General features: G+C 43.5%; 1 protein-coding gene across 2 annotated transcripts in view; it reads right to left on the reverse strand.

Moving 5' to 3' along the window:
* Positions 1 to 13,742, reverse strand: part of crtac1b (cartilage acidic protein 1b) — a 24,878-nt gene extending 11,136 nt beyond the window's left edge. For both annotated transcript variants that reach the window (XM_053875720.1, XM_053875721.1), the window contains exons 1-7: positions 13,602 to 13,742; positions 10,489 to 10,676; positions 9,613 to 9,809; positions 9,251 to 9,387; positions 4,755 to 4,911; positions 1,652 to 1,786; positions 1,122 to 1,264 (exon numbers count right to left, since the gene is read on the reverse strand). In XM_053875720.1, coding sequence (XP_053731695.1) covers positions 1,122 to 1,264; positions 1,652 to 1,786; positions 4,755 to 4,911; positions 9,251 to 9,387; positions 9,613 to 9,809; positions 10,489 to 10,670 — 951 coding nt within the window. In that variant the 5' untranslated portion in view covers positions 10,671 to 10,676; positions 13,602 to 13,742. The remainder of the gene's footprint in view (positions 1 to 1,121; positions 1,265 to 1,651; positions 1,787 to 4,754; positions 4,912 to 9,250; positions 9,388 to 9,612; positions 9,810 to 10,488; positions 10,677 to 13,601) is intronic.
* Between the last annotated feature and the right edge of the window lie 1,482 nt (positions 13,743 to 15,224).

The following is a 15,224-nucleotide window of genomic DNA, read 5'->3' on the forward strand; positions in this document are numbered from 1 at the left end:
CTATTATTGGTAAAACTGTAGCGATGGGTCCCGCAACAGTGATGTTGCATCTGTCAACAGGATGCCACAATCTAATCTCAATGTCTTTGTGGATCTAGGGTGCAGCTCCAAGGGAAATGTTGTCTGCAAAGTCATTTCATGATCAACAGAAGTTTTCATTTTTTGCTGAACCTGCTGCTTAAGTGCACTCATACTGCAAATCCCATAATGCGTTGCAACAATCAAAACTCCAACTCCATGAACTAGCGACATTTAAGCAGCAATTCTTTGTCAACGTCTCGTCCTACTACCTGCGTGCTGCGCAACATATGGAACCATCTTGATCTCCTACCGGAGAATAATGTATTTATTTTGATCTTTACCCAGTTTGTCTAAGATTTTCGACTTGTCTTGTTCCATTCCAATTCAAATTCATTTCAAGGTATAATTTAATTTAGAAAACTTAAAAACATTGGAAAAACGAATTTTTCTGAATAGAAATATGTAAAAACAAAGAGTCCACAGGCATCCTCATTCACATCGTTTTCACGTTTTCACATTACCATACATGATCACGTTACTTAAAGACATGAAATAATCGATCAGTTGCAGCCTGCCACCTCTTCAGTATGTCTCCAGGACCCAGAGATGTGCAGGTGGGATCAGAGCCTTCGACCCCTCTCACCCTGGTGATGGACTGTTTGTCCCTCTTCCCTCTGGCAGGAGGCTACGGCCCAGCCAGACCAGAACCTCCTGTCACAGGAACAGCTTCTTCCCCTCGGCCGTCCTTTGTTGTTTTATTTTATTTTATTTTATTTTGAAGCACTTTCCTAGTTGGTGGGACCCCCACTGACCATGGCAATGAATTCTATTCTGATTCTGATAATAATAAATGGAAAGACCAAATCCCACCCATTATCACTGGAAGGGTCCGTCGTACCTCATGTGACCATGAGCTTGACTTATGGTGCTGAAAAGATGGCACAGCCTTGTTAGTGAGCTAACACCAATTTTCCTGCTCATCTTTCCCTCCAGCTGTGTCTGTTACACGTTGCTATCTCACTTCCTCCCAATAACAATGTCGTGTTTAATGCTCTACAGGCAGCATAACAAGTATCACAGCGACAGGAAAAACGCCTCACCTTAAACTTGTGCTTGCGGTTGTTCAGCTGCATGTAGAGACGGTGAGGTCCATTCCAGTTGCCGTACACAATGTCCGTCTTGCCGTCTCTGTTGAAGTCCCCGAGAGCTACTCCTCTGCCGTGCTGCATGGGGTCCTCTATTCCTAAAAGGAAAATAATATCTTCATGACTGAGCGTCACTGTGCACTTAGGATAAAAAGAGCTTTAAATATGCCACAGCAGTCTCACTTAAGGCCCGGAGGCCACATCTGACCCGCGATATTATTCTAAGTTGCCTGCAAAGTCATTTCATGATCAACAGAAGTTTTCATTTTTTGCTGAACCTGCTGGTTAAGTGCACTCATAGTGCAAACCCCATAATGCGTTGCAACAATCAAAACGTCCTGATGATCAGTCTTGAACTTGCTCTCCTGGTGACGACCAGAGCAGAGGTGTTTCTTAACCTAACTATAAAGACTGATGGTGGGATATTCCTCCGTAAACTAGCGACATGTATGTAGCAATTCCTTCTCAACGTCTCGTCCTCCTACCTGCTTGCTGCGCAACATCAGTAAAGGTTCCGTCGCCGTTGTTCTTGAACAAGAAATTGGGTCCATATTCGTTGTCACAGAACACGTCGGAGAAAGTCTTACTGACGATTGGTCCGACCACAACGCCTCGTCCTCCTGTCCAGAAGACAAGATCGACAAAGGCACCAGAGTCAGTCACGGGGCAGGAAACAAAGGTTTTGACTGAGGCAGCAGTGAGAGGGCAAGGACAGCTGCATCAGAGAAGTGGACAGGGCAAGATCATTACTGCCTTTCCAGACCATTTCCTCCGAACCGGGTAAGGTCTTTCTGCTGACGCAGACTGTACCGGGCACATAAACATCGCTCAGCACAAACACGCTGGCAGTCTTTGTGTTGACCACACGCTAATTATTACCTCACAAAAGGTTTGGCCCTCGTTCTTTACTGAGGTAAACTCACATGTCCTTTAAAGAAAAAAACCTTCGGGAAAAGTTGTACAGTACCAAAACATTATCGTTTTATTAAGTTCGCACATGGAGCCTTCACATCTGTACGACAGGAGTCTTAGGAAGAAGCAAAGTGAGAGTAACTAAAACACACCACAGGGAGGTGAGATTAGGATGTTGGGTAATGAACACAGGAGTGATGTATCGGGAGAAGAATTATGAGGTGCCACAAATCTGGGACCAGAGTCAAGGGAGGGGAGGACAACAATTATGTGTGGAAAAACACACTGAAGATACTCATCACTATCAAACCTCACCTCACGTCAGCCAGCATTTAGTTTATGGTGAACCATGATGTTGTTAATAGTGGAGCTGTCATGTTTGTTTGTCGGGATTTGTGGCGTCCAATGAGCTGAGTTCAATAAAAAAGTGAAAAGATCAACTTTCACAGGGTTTTCGCTTATGGACGCTGAGTTTGAATTGTATATCAGTATGAGTTGCTGCAGTACACCTGGCCCCAGTGTCCCTTATGTTGAAGCAGAAAAAGGGATGCCCCCTGGTGGTCCTGAAAAAATGCCTTTTTAAAATGCCTTTCAGTTTGCCTCATGAGAGTGCCATACAGGCTCCCATCCTCCACTGGTTCTACTGCACCTTACAATTGAATTATCCGTGTAGGGACAAAAATGACAGTTCCACGAACATGGGATGATTCCGTCGTTGAAGGGACGGGTGGAAACTGCAGCTTCCGAGAAGGATATGGTGCTGTGATTTAAAAAGTTAAGCTTGTTTGTTTTGAAGCGGGACTTAAATTTATTATATTTTTCGGACTATAAGCCACTACTTTTTTCTCGTGGTCTGAACTCTGCGGCTTAAACAACGACACGGCTAATACATGAATTTTTACTCGGGATGCCCCAATCGATCGAATTCATATCGGTGTGATCAGTGAATGCCGATCATTGCCGATCACAAAATCCGATCACATGACACTCTGATGAAGCACCGCTCGAGGTTTGTGATGCCTCCGCTCCTTCTTCCCTCCCTGCGACTCACCGCTCGCTTAGCAACAGCATTTCTACTGTGGAGGTTTTTTTTCAGTCTGTCATGTAGAGTTTGCATCCTGCAGCACATGCACGTTATAAGGCATCAATGCCACAAATTAAACACGATATTTAAAACACCAGCACTTGATGGAGCACAGTGAGTTTTCCATGCTCATGAGGTCGCTGCTGTTTTGCGTGTGTCAGATGCAGCGTTCTTTGGCCACCTGAATCTGAAACTTTTGCAAATGTCCAGAGTGGGAACGTTCATGAAAGAGGTCGAAGACAGCTTCTTCAGCTGAGTGCTCTCCCTGTCTCTCGGAGCATCCCTTGTTTTTACAGTCTCAAGAGTGTCTGCAGGCAAAAATATTGCGCCTCGTCATATTTTATTTACCTTTAAAGCGCTCAAATAGCGCTGTTTTTGCCTGTGTGTCTGCAGCTCTGCCAACAGAGACTATCTACTGGAGGGTGAAAATATTGCATTTTGAACACTTTAAATGTAAATAATATGTGAGGAGTTCATGATTCAATATCAAAACATTGCCGAGTTTGTTTCCTGAGTCAGTCTCAATGCCGTTTTCAAAACTAGAAGTAGAGGATGGCTAGAAGTGATCCTCATACATATTCTGTGGGGCAGACAGCACCACTGCACCCGCGGCTTATGTATGAAAAAGATCTATTTTCCTTCTTAAATTTCATGGGTGCGGCTAATATTCCGGTGTGCTCTATATATAAATATGTTTTTTTTTTTTAATGAATTAATTAGCACAATCGTCTTCTGAAGTAATTGTCCAAATCATAAGTATCAAGTATCATATTCCGAAATGATCAAAAATCTTGGACCTACAGCAGAATAAAGATGAAGTTAACAAACACTTAACCACGAAACTTGGCCATAAACCACCAAGGACTTTTCAAAGACCGCGGATAACAAGAATCGTAAAAGAACTTAAGTGCTATTCACGATCTTATCATCCAAAATATGATGAGATCAATCATTTTGTCATTTACTGCTCTCGCCCGGTACAGTAGGGAGAATTCATCTTGTTTCTCTTGGATGGATGGGAGGATGCTACTCGAGCGGGGGAGGAGACTCGAGGCACAAAACAGTTGATATTAAAGTGGAAACTTCAAGTTTCATCGTCAACTAACGCAGGTGTCAGTTGGATTTTTATATTGATTCACACTCCTGTAGTTTCACATTGGGACGGGATTCTGGAGCATTCTGCTGGCCACATGGAAGGCCCTGCTGTATATATAAAACACTATCATGTCCATATATTTCTCGGTGGAGCCGAGGTAACACACTCAGGTGTGATAGATGTCATCTCTGGGCCGTTGAGTCGTCTGATATATGTTTGCATCGTCCTTCTCATCCCCTGTGACTTTGACTGAAGTAAACAGCTGACTGAGCCAAAAGAGCTCACTACTACTCTCTTTCTTCTCTCACGCCACTGATCATCTGGCTTTTTTCTTTTTCTCCCCCATTCGCTCACCTGGCAGCTCTCCAGCTCCCCTCTGCCGCGCCGAGGTCCAATATTTTAAGCTCAATGGGCGCTGCGGTTGTGTGCCCCTCTGCATGAGTGTGTATAAAGCTAGTGCTGTGAGGACCGCTCCTTCCATTCAGCTTACACCTACCGGTGAACTTGTTTACGCCGGCCTGCTCAGCCACGTTGGAGAGGGCGACCACTCCCTGGGACAGATCACTCGCGTCCTCGTCCATCTCGATGAGCGCATGCGGACCCACGTTACCGCTGGCGTAGTTGGCAATGTAGATGGAATATCTGCCGGTTCCCTGAGGGGGGAAAGGAAATGGGAGAAGGAGAAGCATTAGTCGTTTTTGAAGCTCCAAATAGAGGGTGATTATTGTGACCTTGACGAAAAATAATAGTTACTGTAAATCAGGGGGTGGGAGGGTGGCAGTTCATACACTTGCTATAAGGCTTATGGAAGTCCGGTATATTTATTTGCTTGGTTCTCAACCACAATCCGCTCCAGACGACCGTTCGAGAAGCGATTTGTTTGAAATCTGAATCGATTTTTCCCATTACAATGAATGGAAAAAGAAACAATGCGTTCCAAACCTTAAAAGAGTCTTTTGTAGGAGTGAATGTAGAGTGTGTGCTGCAGGTGCGCTGTTCCTCTATGTGTGTGGCCGCTGCATGTGGGAGGGGTTGCCGAGTGAGTGACGTCTCTCCAGAAGTGAAGAGGTGCCCGGTGCGTGTCCAGCTCTGAATGTGTGCTTCTGTGCAGTTTGGCTGTGACAAAGTCATAAACCAAGTCACGCTCTGTCCCAGACTCGCCTCATCCCTGTCCCAGCTCCAGCCCACAACAGGACATCAAACCCTGGAGTGAGTGCTCCAGCCTCGGAGGTGTGGAGAGCGAGCAGCTCCCCTGTGACTAGTGCTGTGTTTAAAAAATCTATTTTCTGATTCTGAATCGATTCGTACATTAATTCCATAAAGAGCCACACTACGTTATAGTGTCTAGCAAATGTCTGTTATCCCAAACATGCACCAGTCAGTAAAAGAAAACGTGAAAAGTAAGCTTCAGTCAGCAGTCAGGGTGGGCATTACAAGTGATACGTGGACATCTGTGGCTTCGCAATCTTACGCGAGTCTGACAACTCACTATATTGATGAGGAGTGGAACCTCAATACGTACGTACTACAGACCACAGAGGTTGAAACTGTTTACATTCTGCACAGCGACCGTCAGGTTGCTACTAAACAGCAGCATCTTTTGGGTGAATTTTTAATGTCATTTTTCTAATAATGCACCAGTCCCATGAGCAGTCCGTCGCCACAGGTATAGACACATCTGGCGTTCTCTGTCAGGATCTTTCAGGTGATCCTGCCAGCATGTCTGTGAAAGCAATGCTACAACCTGGGAGGGGATTGAACCTTCCTATTTTCACCACTCTTATAGCCATCATTTACTACCAATCCTTCATTAATGTCCTGTTGAATGTCAATATGATACTAGTATTAATATGTTGCGTAACTTGTCGAAATTTTAAAATCTCAAAATTTTTGTTCAAGTCTGGGACGTTCGAAAACCGAGATAAAGACAGAGACAAAATCCTTGAGAGAACCAGACTCATCTCTTTACTAACATTTTAAAGCGGATCAAAATTGGCATCAATTACAGGATAAAAGCTGAGCTGAAACATTATGACCATTCGATACATCAACGCCGTCTTAATCTCCGAGTTTGTTTGGGCCGAAGTGCCAGATGTTCACAGCTGCTCTCAGACTTCTTCCATGAAGTCTCATCAGTCTTCCCCCATATCTCCTTTCTCTCTTGGAATCCAATTAACTTGAATAATGACCAAGTCATCAATTACCTTGTTGACAGTAAAAAAAAAAAAAAAAAAAAAACACAACAGAAATATATGGAAAGTTGTATTTTTTTTCCCTCGGCCGGCCGGCTCCCTCCCCTCTCCGTAGACCCGCTGGTAGGCGTGCTCCTCCTATCCCCCTTGTTCTCCCCCTGCTCCTTTTCTTCTGCTTCCCTTCGGAGATTAATTTCACACTCCATTATCAGTCAGAGTCCCTGCAGACACAAACTCACAGACGGAACCACGCTAATAGACTACACTCTTGATTCCAATGAGCTTTCCCACCAGGCCCAACATATTTCAATCAATACTAACACACACAACCACACACAAGCACACGCAAAGGTGCTTTTGGATCGCTTGTGGTACCTCCACTGTAATTCTTCTACAGAAAGGGGCCCAGTTGTGGTAAATGCCATCAAGGCCTGCTGAGGTGGGGGAGCTTGGTTGCGCTACACACTTACTGTAGTAGCTCACTGGCAACCAGGAAAAAAAATGAGACTGAACTTCAAAGAAAGACCCAAAGGCCACTGGCAGTTCTTTAACAATCTTAAAAGTCAATGATTTTTCAATAAGTTCTGACCCGAGGCTAATTTCTGCCACTGGAGTTCCGCTGGTGCAGGCTTCGCTAACCGCCTGTCATCCGTTCACTGGGAATGAGAGCTTTCTTTCCCAAAACAATTGTGATTTAAAAAGTCCAGCCTTCAACATGATCGTTTTTCAGGGAGTACGCGCCGCCTGCTTGTGGGAAAACCCATCAGTCAGTTTAATGTGAGATCTCTGGATATGCAACCGCCATCAGTTAGTGTAAGACGAACGGCGGGATGTCACCTTCAAGCATCCAATAAAGAAGGCTGCTTCACATTTGACATTTTTCACTGGATTAGTTCACCTCGGCAACAAAAAGAGATCGAAGGACCTCATCCATCACAGCTGAATCATTTTATTAGCAACTAAACTCCAGGCTTCTGTGGGTGCTCCTGATCAGCATGTTGGGGAATATGGGATTACTTGGGATTTGGGAAGAATTGAACCAGGCTTATATATAATAACCGGTAACTAAGGTGGGGATTAGAACGAAGTTAACATTTAAGGGTAGAATATAGCTGCGATGAATAAGATGCTAAAAAGCAATTTATTATGATTTAAAAACATCCCAAATTATCCTGCAATAAAGTTGAGTCCTCTTCAGGTTTTTGTCTGTCTTTTGTAAATAAGTAAAATATTTCCCTGACTTCTTTACAAAGTCAAAATTTTCCTTCTACTTGGTTTTAGAATTTTACGTTCCTACATACACAATAACTTTCACAATAATAGCTCTCCTCTGCTGCAGGTTTTCAAGTGGGTTCATATGATGGTGACAGTGATTTTACACCACATGTTATTGCTTCATATTGATTTATTATAACCAACGACCTTTTATAGCTTCAAAAATATTGTTGACAACAACCTTTTAAATGTGCGTTTTTGCTTTAAAATAAAGCTAAAACTTCCAGTTCTAACCTCAGCCGTCTCTATTGACATAAAACCTTTGCTGTTGGGCATTAAATGAAGTTTGATATAACATTACAGCTTCTTTTGCACCACAAATTTTCAAAAATCCAGCACAAATCCTCAACGTTTCATATCGTCTTCTGTTTTTTGAGCTATTTTGCTCACAGGCAGATGAATTGTTGACAATCACGACTCCATTGGCAGCAGTCATGGTCTTACAAGCAATGTTTAAAACTCAAAAGCCAAACTAAGCAGACACATTTTTGGGTTCAGATTGTCAGAGGTCACCCCAGGGTTGCTACCTCAACTTCAGTATACTCTGCAGAAGTCGGTTAGAAGACCAAGAAGCTATGCTTGCAATCAAAGCACCAAGTGAAGCGGTAAGAATATAGGTTTTAAATAGTTGTGAGAAAAGAACCAATGACGATGAGCCGCGCCCTGCACTAGCTGGAGGCTGCAAAAGGGCCACGAGTGTGTGTTACGGTAGCACAGCCTGGAGCTGGATAAAAGCTGGACTAAAGCATGACTATGTTTTGACTCGTTTGAAAAAGGAAAGCGCCACATCAGTCTCGGGTGGATGACTGAGCTCCTCATACGATGTCTACGACAGACAGCCGCCTCCAGCCATTTCCACCTCATGCATCTTGTTTACCAACTGGATTAATGAAAATTGCTCATCAACAGGAAAATATATTCATCCTCTCTGTGGCAGCCGTGACTGAAGATCACACATCAGGGTTTTTGGCTGGCACAAAAGTCTGCCTTTTAAGGGGGATATCTTTCCAATCGGTTTGGCCGCCACACAACCCATCAGTGTTCACTGAGATGGGACTGTGTGAGAAAACAGGGTATTGTAATCCCCACTGTCCCCCATCCAACTATTACCTCCTTTATCCTCAAGATAAGAGACAGAGAGGAGTCAGTCAGACAAACTAGAGGACGGGGGGCGGCGGGAAGACAATGGAAAGAGAGCCGAAAGAAAGAGAAAGAAAATGCTGGGGGGGAAAAGAAGCAATGTGCAGTCATCACTCCTCCCCTCGTACGATGTTCTATAAAACAAACGAGCCCTGGCTTCTGTAATTACACTGGCGCGATGGACAGAGGAGAGAAAATAGCACACCATTCCCCCAAATGAACTGTCATAGCACATGCTGAGAAGGGCGGCGTAGGCAGAGCATGAGTTATCACTGGTAAACAAACAGAGGCAGCCATGCATGTGCGCAGAAGACACTCCGGGGAGTTTGTGTGTGACCGCGCACACGCCTGTGTGTGTGTGTGTGTGTGTGTGTGTGTGAGATACCTTTCTGTCCACGCAGGCCACTGAGCGCCCAGCCATACGGTTGGCTACGTCTCTGTGCTCATTAATGTCATCGTTGAGGAGATCTTCAAAGCGTCCATTACGGAACTTAAACAGTTTGTCGGAATACGTCGCCCGTCCTGGGATACAGAGATCAGGGCTGTGAGTCAGAGGTATTACATGAAACGCTAATAGCCTCTCAGTTTTTAGCTTTCACACTGATGAATAGCAGTGTAGCTGTTATCAGGTCTGATGTTCTTATCTGCACTCTCAGATCAGATACAGTCAGCGCCTGCATAAAGACTCTCACCAGTGCATCTTTGCATTTTTGGTTTCCAGATAAGATCGCTTCTTGTGTACTGTACCAGAAAAAGCGTTGTTCGTGTTAAGCACGTAAATCTCCTCTCGGCCATCGCCGTCAATGTCGCACGCCGTCACCCCGATGGCGTTGCCTTGACGGTCTCTCAAAGCGTAGAATGGGGAGCTTCTGTTGTCGACAGCGATGTTGACAAGTCTTCTCTTGTGCCTGTCGTACTTCAGCACCAGATTTGGGCCGTTGTAGCTGTCAAAACATGGACAGAAACGTTCATTGGATTTGTTGAAAAAAAAGAGAAGCACAGGTGAAACTAAAAATCTGTCAGCTGTGAACAGAAAGTACAGTGTTAAACTGTTGCACTGTGTTATGGGGCTTACAGTGTGAACGTTTTGGAGACGATGAATGGGCCTTCCTCCCAAGCTCACTGAGTCTAGGCCTCCGCAGTCTTCATCTATCTAAACCCTTTGACTCTCTGTAACCAGCATACGACTCTCCTTCTGGCTCATCACTGGTGTCACACAGACATATAAAATCAGATTGATGTACGTCCTCCTCTTCAAAATACCTGCTGAATCTGGAATCCTGATGAAAGGACATTTATGATGCATGGTCATTTACATCAATCTATATTCAGTTCGGCAGTTAGAAATTCTCTGCCGCTTCACTGGATTGAGGGAACCTGCCAAAGTGCTGCCATCCAATCACATCTATTTTCATCAGCTGAGTGAAGCGCAGGGCAACATGGTCGTCTCTTTTGCCTTTGTCTGCTGCCGCACCTTTATCTCGGACAAATAGGCATCAGCCAACCTTAATGTGTGCTGTTAAATTAAATTACAGTGCTAAGAATGGGCCATAGAAATTAGGCCTTTTAATCGGATCAACGGTTACTTTAGACTTAGAGGCAATTTAAAGGCAATTTTCTCACCCTGCCACAAACATTTCCAGGTCTCCGTCTCCATCCACATCAGTCACAGCCACTCCGTAGTTGAGCTGGGTGGGGTTGTTGTCGTAGTCAGGGGGAAGAACAGCCCGGGTTATTGCTGAGAACATGGGTTCGGATCTCTGGGCCCAGGAAAGCGAGGACAGGAGCAGAACGAACCACAACATTGTAACCTGGGAGGAAAAAAAAGGCCTATTACGTTGTAACTAACATTGAACTACGAATTAAAGAAAGAAAAAAACAGTGCTACAGAAAAACAAATGCAAAACCCACAGACATGTGTGGGTTATAAGCTATAGTTTTCATTGAAGTGGGGCATACAGTATACATGATGATAAAGTATCAGTATTTGGCAATAAGGAAATCCTCATCTGAAGAGGAGCAGAGTGACGGCTCAGTGCACCTGGAAGTACTTCTCGATTCCCAAATGCATTTTGATATTTTTCGTGTTTTTTATTAAATATTTTAGTTAATTTAATTGAATGTTCCAATAATCATTCAACATTTTAGTAAAATTATGGACATTTTTGAAACAGGTTTTGAACACCACCTAGAAGACATTTCAAGGGTCACACTTTTCGAATTTACTCAGCACTTATTTTGTTCCAAATAGTTAAGTAGAGAAGTGTAACCCAAGATATCAGAAAAAAGGAATGTGTATCTACAGCTCCTGATTTAGGTATTTTTAAAAGTAGACAACTCAACAGGGACATAAATATAAAATGAAATGCTACAAAAAAAACTGCGATAAAATGTTTGGGATTAGTCTTGAAATGGAAATAAAATACATTATACATATACAAATACATCCAAATAAATTGAAAAAATAACCACCTGGTATATATGAGTTGACAGAATGTCGGTAAAGCGATTTAAAGGAAAAATACATGTGAACAACTGAGTTTCATTTTCTTTTAATTTTGGTGGGAGTGACCATAAAAGGCAATTTATATACGTCTGAAGACTCTGACTCATCATGTTCTCTGTCATTGAATCATCTGGACACATGCACAAACAAATTTAAGGCAGTAAATGTTTGTAGCAATGCACACCTGAACACATACAAACACACTGCAGTCGGCACATAAAACTTCACCATACATCATACCATTAATGTTGCGTTAAACCTGCCAATAAAAGCAGACATTTACTGTGCACTGAACGTCATCCATTGCAATGAATCCACAAAGCTTTCATTTCCAGTCAGTGTCTGTTAAATAGCAGGCATCTAGCTGTGATAGTGATATTTTGGCTTTTCCAAGTGTGACCTTCCTGTCACCACTTCAGAGTTTAAATAAAGACACTAGAAGATCTTACCACACGCACTCATTTGTTTGTGAATGTGGAATAAACACCTGCATCATTTCCACGTTGTTTCGGTTAAAGACAACACTGTGTGACTCAGTGAGAATGAAACAGCAGTGAGGAGAACAAGGGAAGGAAGCAGCACCAGACTTGAAACCATGAGCATCATGAGCAGGGACGTAGTTGGATGCAGACGTGGTCGCGGCACAAGCAGCGGCTGCAAACAGGAAGGGTTTATTAACAGCACAGGGGGCTCAGATGGGGCTGTTTCTCCCCATTAGGAGCGATGTAATGACAAATGAGCTCAACACTCTCCGGCTACAAAAGGGCAGCGTTTCAGACTTGCTCATATACTTCTCACAAGATAGGCGCAATGAACCTCAAACAAGGTGAATGGGGAAGTTTGAAACACAAAAAAGTACGTCGGCGTGTCATGCAAAGAGGAACGAGGAGACAAGGGCTGTATTTTACAGCAGAGCGGTTCAGGGTGTTTAGAGAGGACGGATCATATTGCCAACTCAAAAAATGGCCAGCTACAATGTGATGTCCATACTAATGGGGGTAAAAGACAAGACGGGCTTTTTGTTGCGGTGGCACTGCGTCAGACAGATCACTTTCAGACCTCAAAACGGCCAGTCCTGAAACTACATCAATTGCAAGTTTCAGGTTAAAAAGAGAGGTTGTACGATAAAAGTCAAGGACATGGCGACTTCCCCTGCATTTATCATCCAAAAGCTCCACATCTCACACATGGAAGACTTTTTAATGCAGCCAGTAGTTACAGCAAAGTGACACAAAGGGTAAAAAAAATCAGATCAGGAAGCTTCAAAGGCTGTAATTTTTAGGTGAAGAGTCAACTACCATGGAAAAGCCCTGTGTTGTTGGTGACGGTCAGGTTGTCGATTCGCTTATTTATGCTTGCATTAGGAGGCCATTACCCCAGCGTGCACCATCAGCATGTGCCTTCTGGAGCGTTCATGCCCAGCTCCGATCTTGATAGCACTGCGACAAAGAGTAAGCAACATCTTCAGTTTGGCAAAAGCTTTTCAGCTTTTCCCCTGTGAAGGACACTCCGCTGCAGGACACACACACACACCTCAAGCCAGACACACTCAAACCAGCGCTGCCTTTGGCTTCACATCGCAGGAAGTCCAAAACTTGCTGATCAAGCTATAACAAACAATTGATCTTCACGCATGAGGAACTTTTCACATAACGTATGAAAAGTATTTTGCATGCATTCTCAAAAGCAAGTGCACAAAACCGCACAAAATGTAAACAAGCCAAAACAGATGGTGGAAGTTAACAAATTGTGTTCACATAATTATTCTAAAACTAAACAAAAGCATTTAATTACTGAGTTAGAATCTTACAAAACCTCGAACAATGCAAGTTCAGAACAATAAATACCATGATTTTGTATGATCTAATATATTTAAGACTGTGGTCATTAGACCTGCAGAATGTCGTTCAAAATACAATTAGAATCACAGGATATAAAAAAAAAAAACATATAGTTGAAAAACACTGAGATAAAAGAGAAATAATACATTAGAAGCAGAAATTCCCCTAATTATTTTAACCAATCTCCTGTAGTTTGGTTTAATTGATATTTGAAATAAATTAAGACTTTTAAAGACTGAATTGAAAGCAGTCAGACGCGCCCTAAAACTTCCAGGAATTCTCTGAAAATAAAGGGCAATACGGAGAACTTTCTCTGCTCCTGCATCGGATCCCAGCGGAGACGCAGAGTCCCGCAGCCGGAGGAGGCGGTGCACACCTCGGTTACTTACAGACACCGCGCGCTCCGTCTGGATCCCCCACCACTGACGACCGCAGAGGCCGTCCAGAGAGCTGCTGTCGGCGGGTAATTGCGCGATGGATTCCGCGGTTATCTCAAGGGTTTTCCCACGACTTATTCCCCTTTACACAACTTCCAAAGGCTTTATGAAATTAGACGAGATGGGAGCCAATCCGCGCGGAGCTCGACGAATATTTAATGCAGAAGCCAATAGTCAGAAAGACACTGAGACAGGGGGCGTGGCCTCGCCTTTATATGCCGGCGCACAGCCGGGACTGCGGGGTCGATGCTGCGCTCCTCTGTATTTACCTATAACCTGAACCAAAATATATATTTTTTTAAGATATATATTTTAAGATAACATGAAAGACACCCCTTGATCACTATCCTGGTCCATTGCAGGGCTCAGAAACGTCACCTTTTCCATTTTATTTTTTCACACTGGTTTATCAAGTCAATACAAATAACCGAGTGATGGAGTTATTTAAAAATATATTTATAAACACCAACTACTGATTTGATCCAAATGCTGTTCATATTGTGATGTAATGTCACAAATCCAATACAATGCTAAACACAAGGCCCGGGGGCCAAAACGGGCCAGTCAATCATATTATTCGGCCCACTCCAGATTTAAAAATATATACAGAAGTCGGCACAAAAATTATGCTCAATAATAATCTGCAAAAAGTGGATCATCCCCAATGAGTGTCATGCTAACTTTGGTGTTCGACACGCTGTTTTCTTGGTAGCAGAGATCATAGTTGGGAAATCATTAAAAACAGAACAGCTTAGTCTCTTCTTTCCTGCTACAGGAGTTGAACGTTCAATAAATAGAAATTGTGTTTGACCGGTGACTTCGACGCGTGCTGCTGACTTTGGCCCATACACTTTGGTGTTGCGGTGAAAATGCTTGTGGCGGATTGTATTTATTGTAAGAGATTGTAAGCGACCTTGATGCAGCTTCTACCTCTCAACTGAATCAGAAGAACCTGCGTGACCTTAACACCATAGAGCTCAACAATATATAGTCAAAAAGCTGGTGGGGAACTTCAGGTACAGAAGAATTCTCTTCATACTTGATGCTTAGCCTTTGTCCCTTCCAGCATTTACAGTCAGGGTTTGCCTCAGCCTCCTCCATCTTCACCTTCTGCAGCCCACACCTGAAGCTTCTGCATTAAGGAGGAGAGATGTGAGCTATTTGGAGGTCACATAAAGCAAAACTGTGTTCACCATATATAGGTGAAAAAAGGTAAGGGCCCTTCTTCTTACAGAGGTGATTTGTCTTCACTTTGGATTTACACATGGATTGAAGAAGCAATGAGGAAGGACGTCTTCATGGTGAGCTGACGGTGATCATGGACCACTGTCTTTATCCTCAAGATGAGGCTGAGGAGCTCAGTCAGCCACATCTGACCACAAGCCTCCACATGCTTGTGTGGCGCCTTCATATTATCTTCCATCATAGTAAACAATCTACTGTCTGTCTGTGTGTGTGTGTGTTGGATCAATCAACAAGAAGATTGTGATGGTATTAGAATCAATCAAACAGCTCACTTACAACAGTGAGCTGGTGAACAGCTAAATTGCTGGCCATATCACTTGCAAGCTACCA

The sequence above is a fragment of the Synchiropus splendidus genome, chromosome 9 (assembly GCF_027744825.2).
Source record: "Synchiropus splendidus isolate RoL2022-P1 chromosome 9, RoL_Sspl_1.0, whole genome shotgun sequence".
Lineage (NCBI taxonomy): Eukaryota > Metazoa > Chordata > Actinopteri > Syngnathiformes > Callionymidae > Synchiropus > Synchiropus splendidus.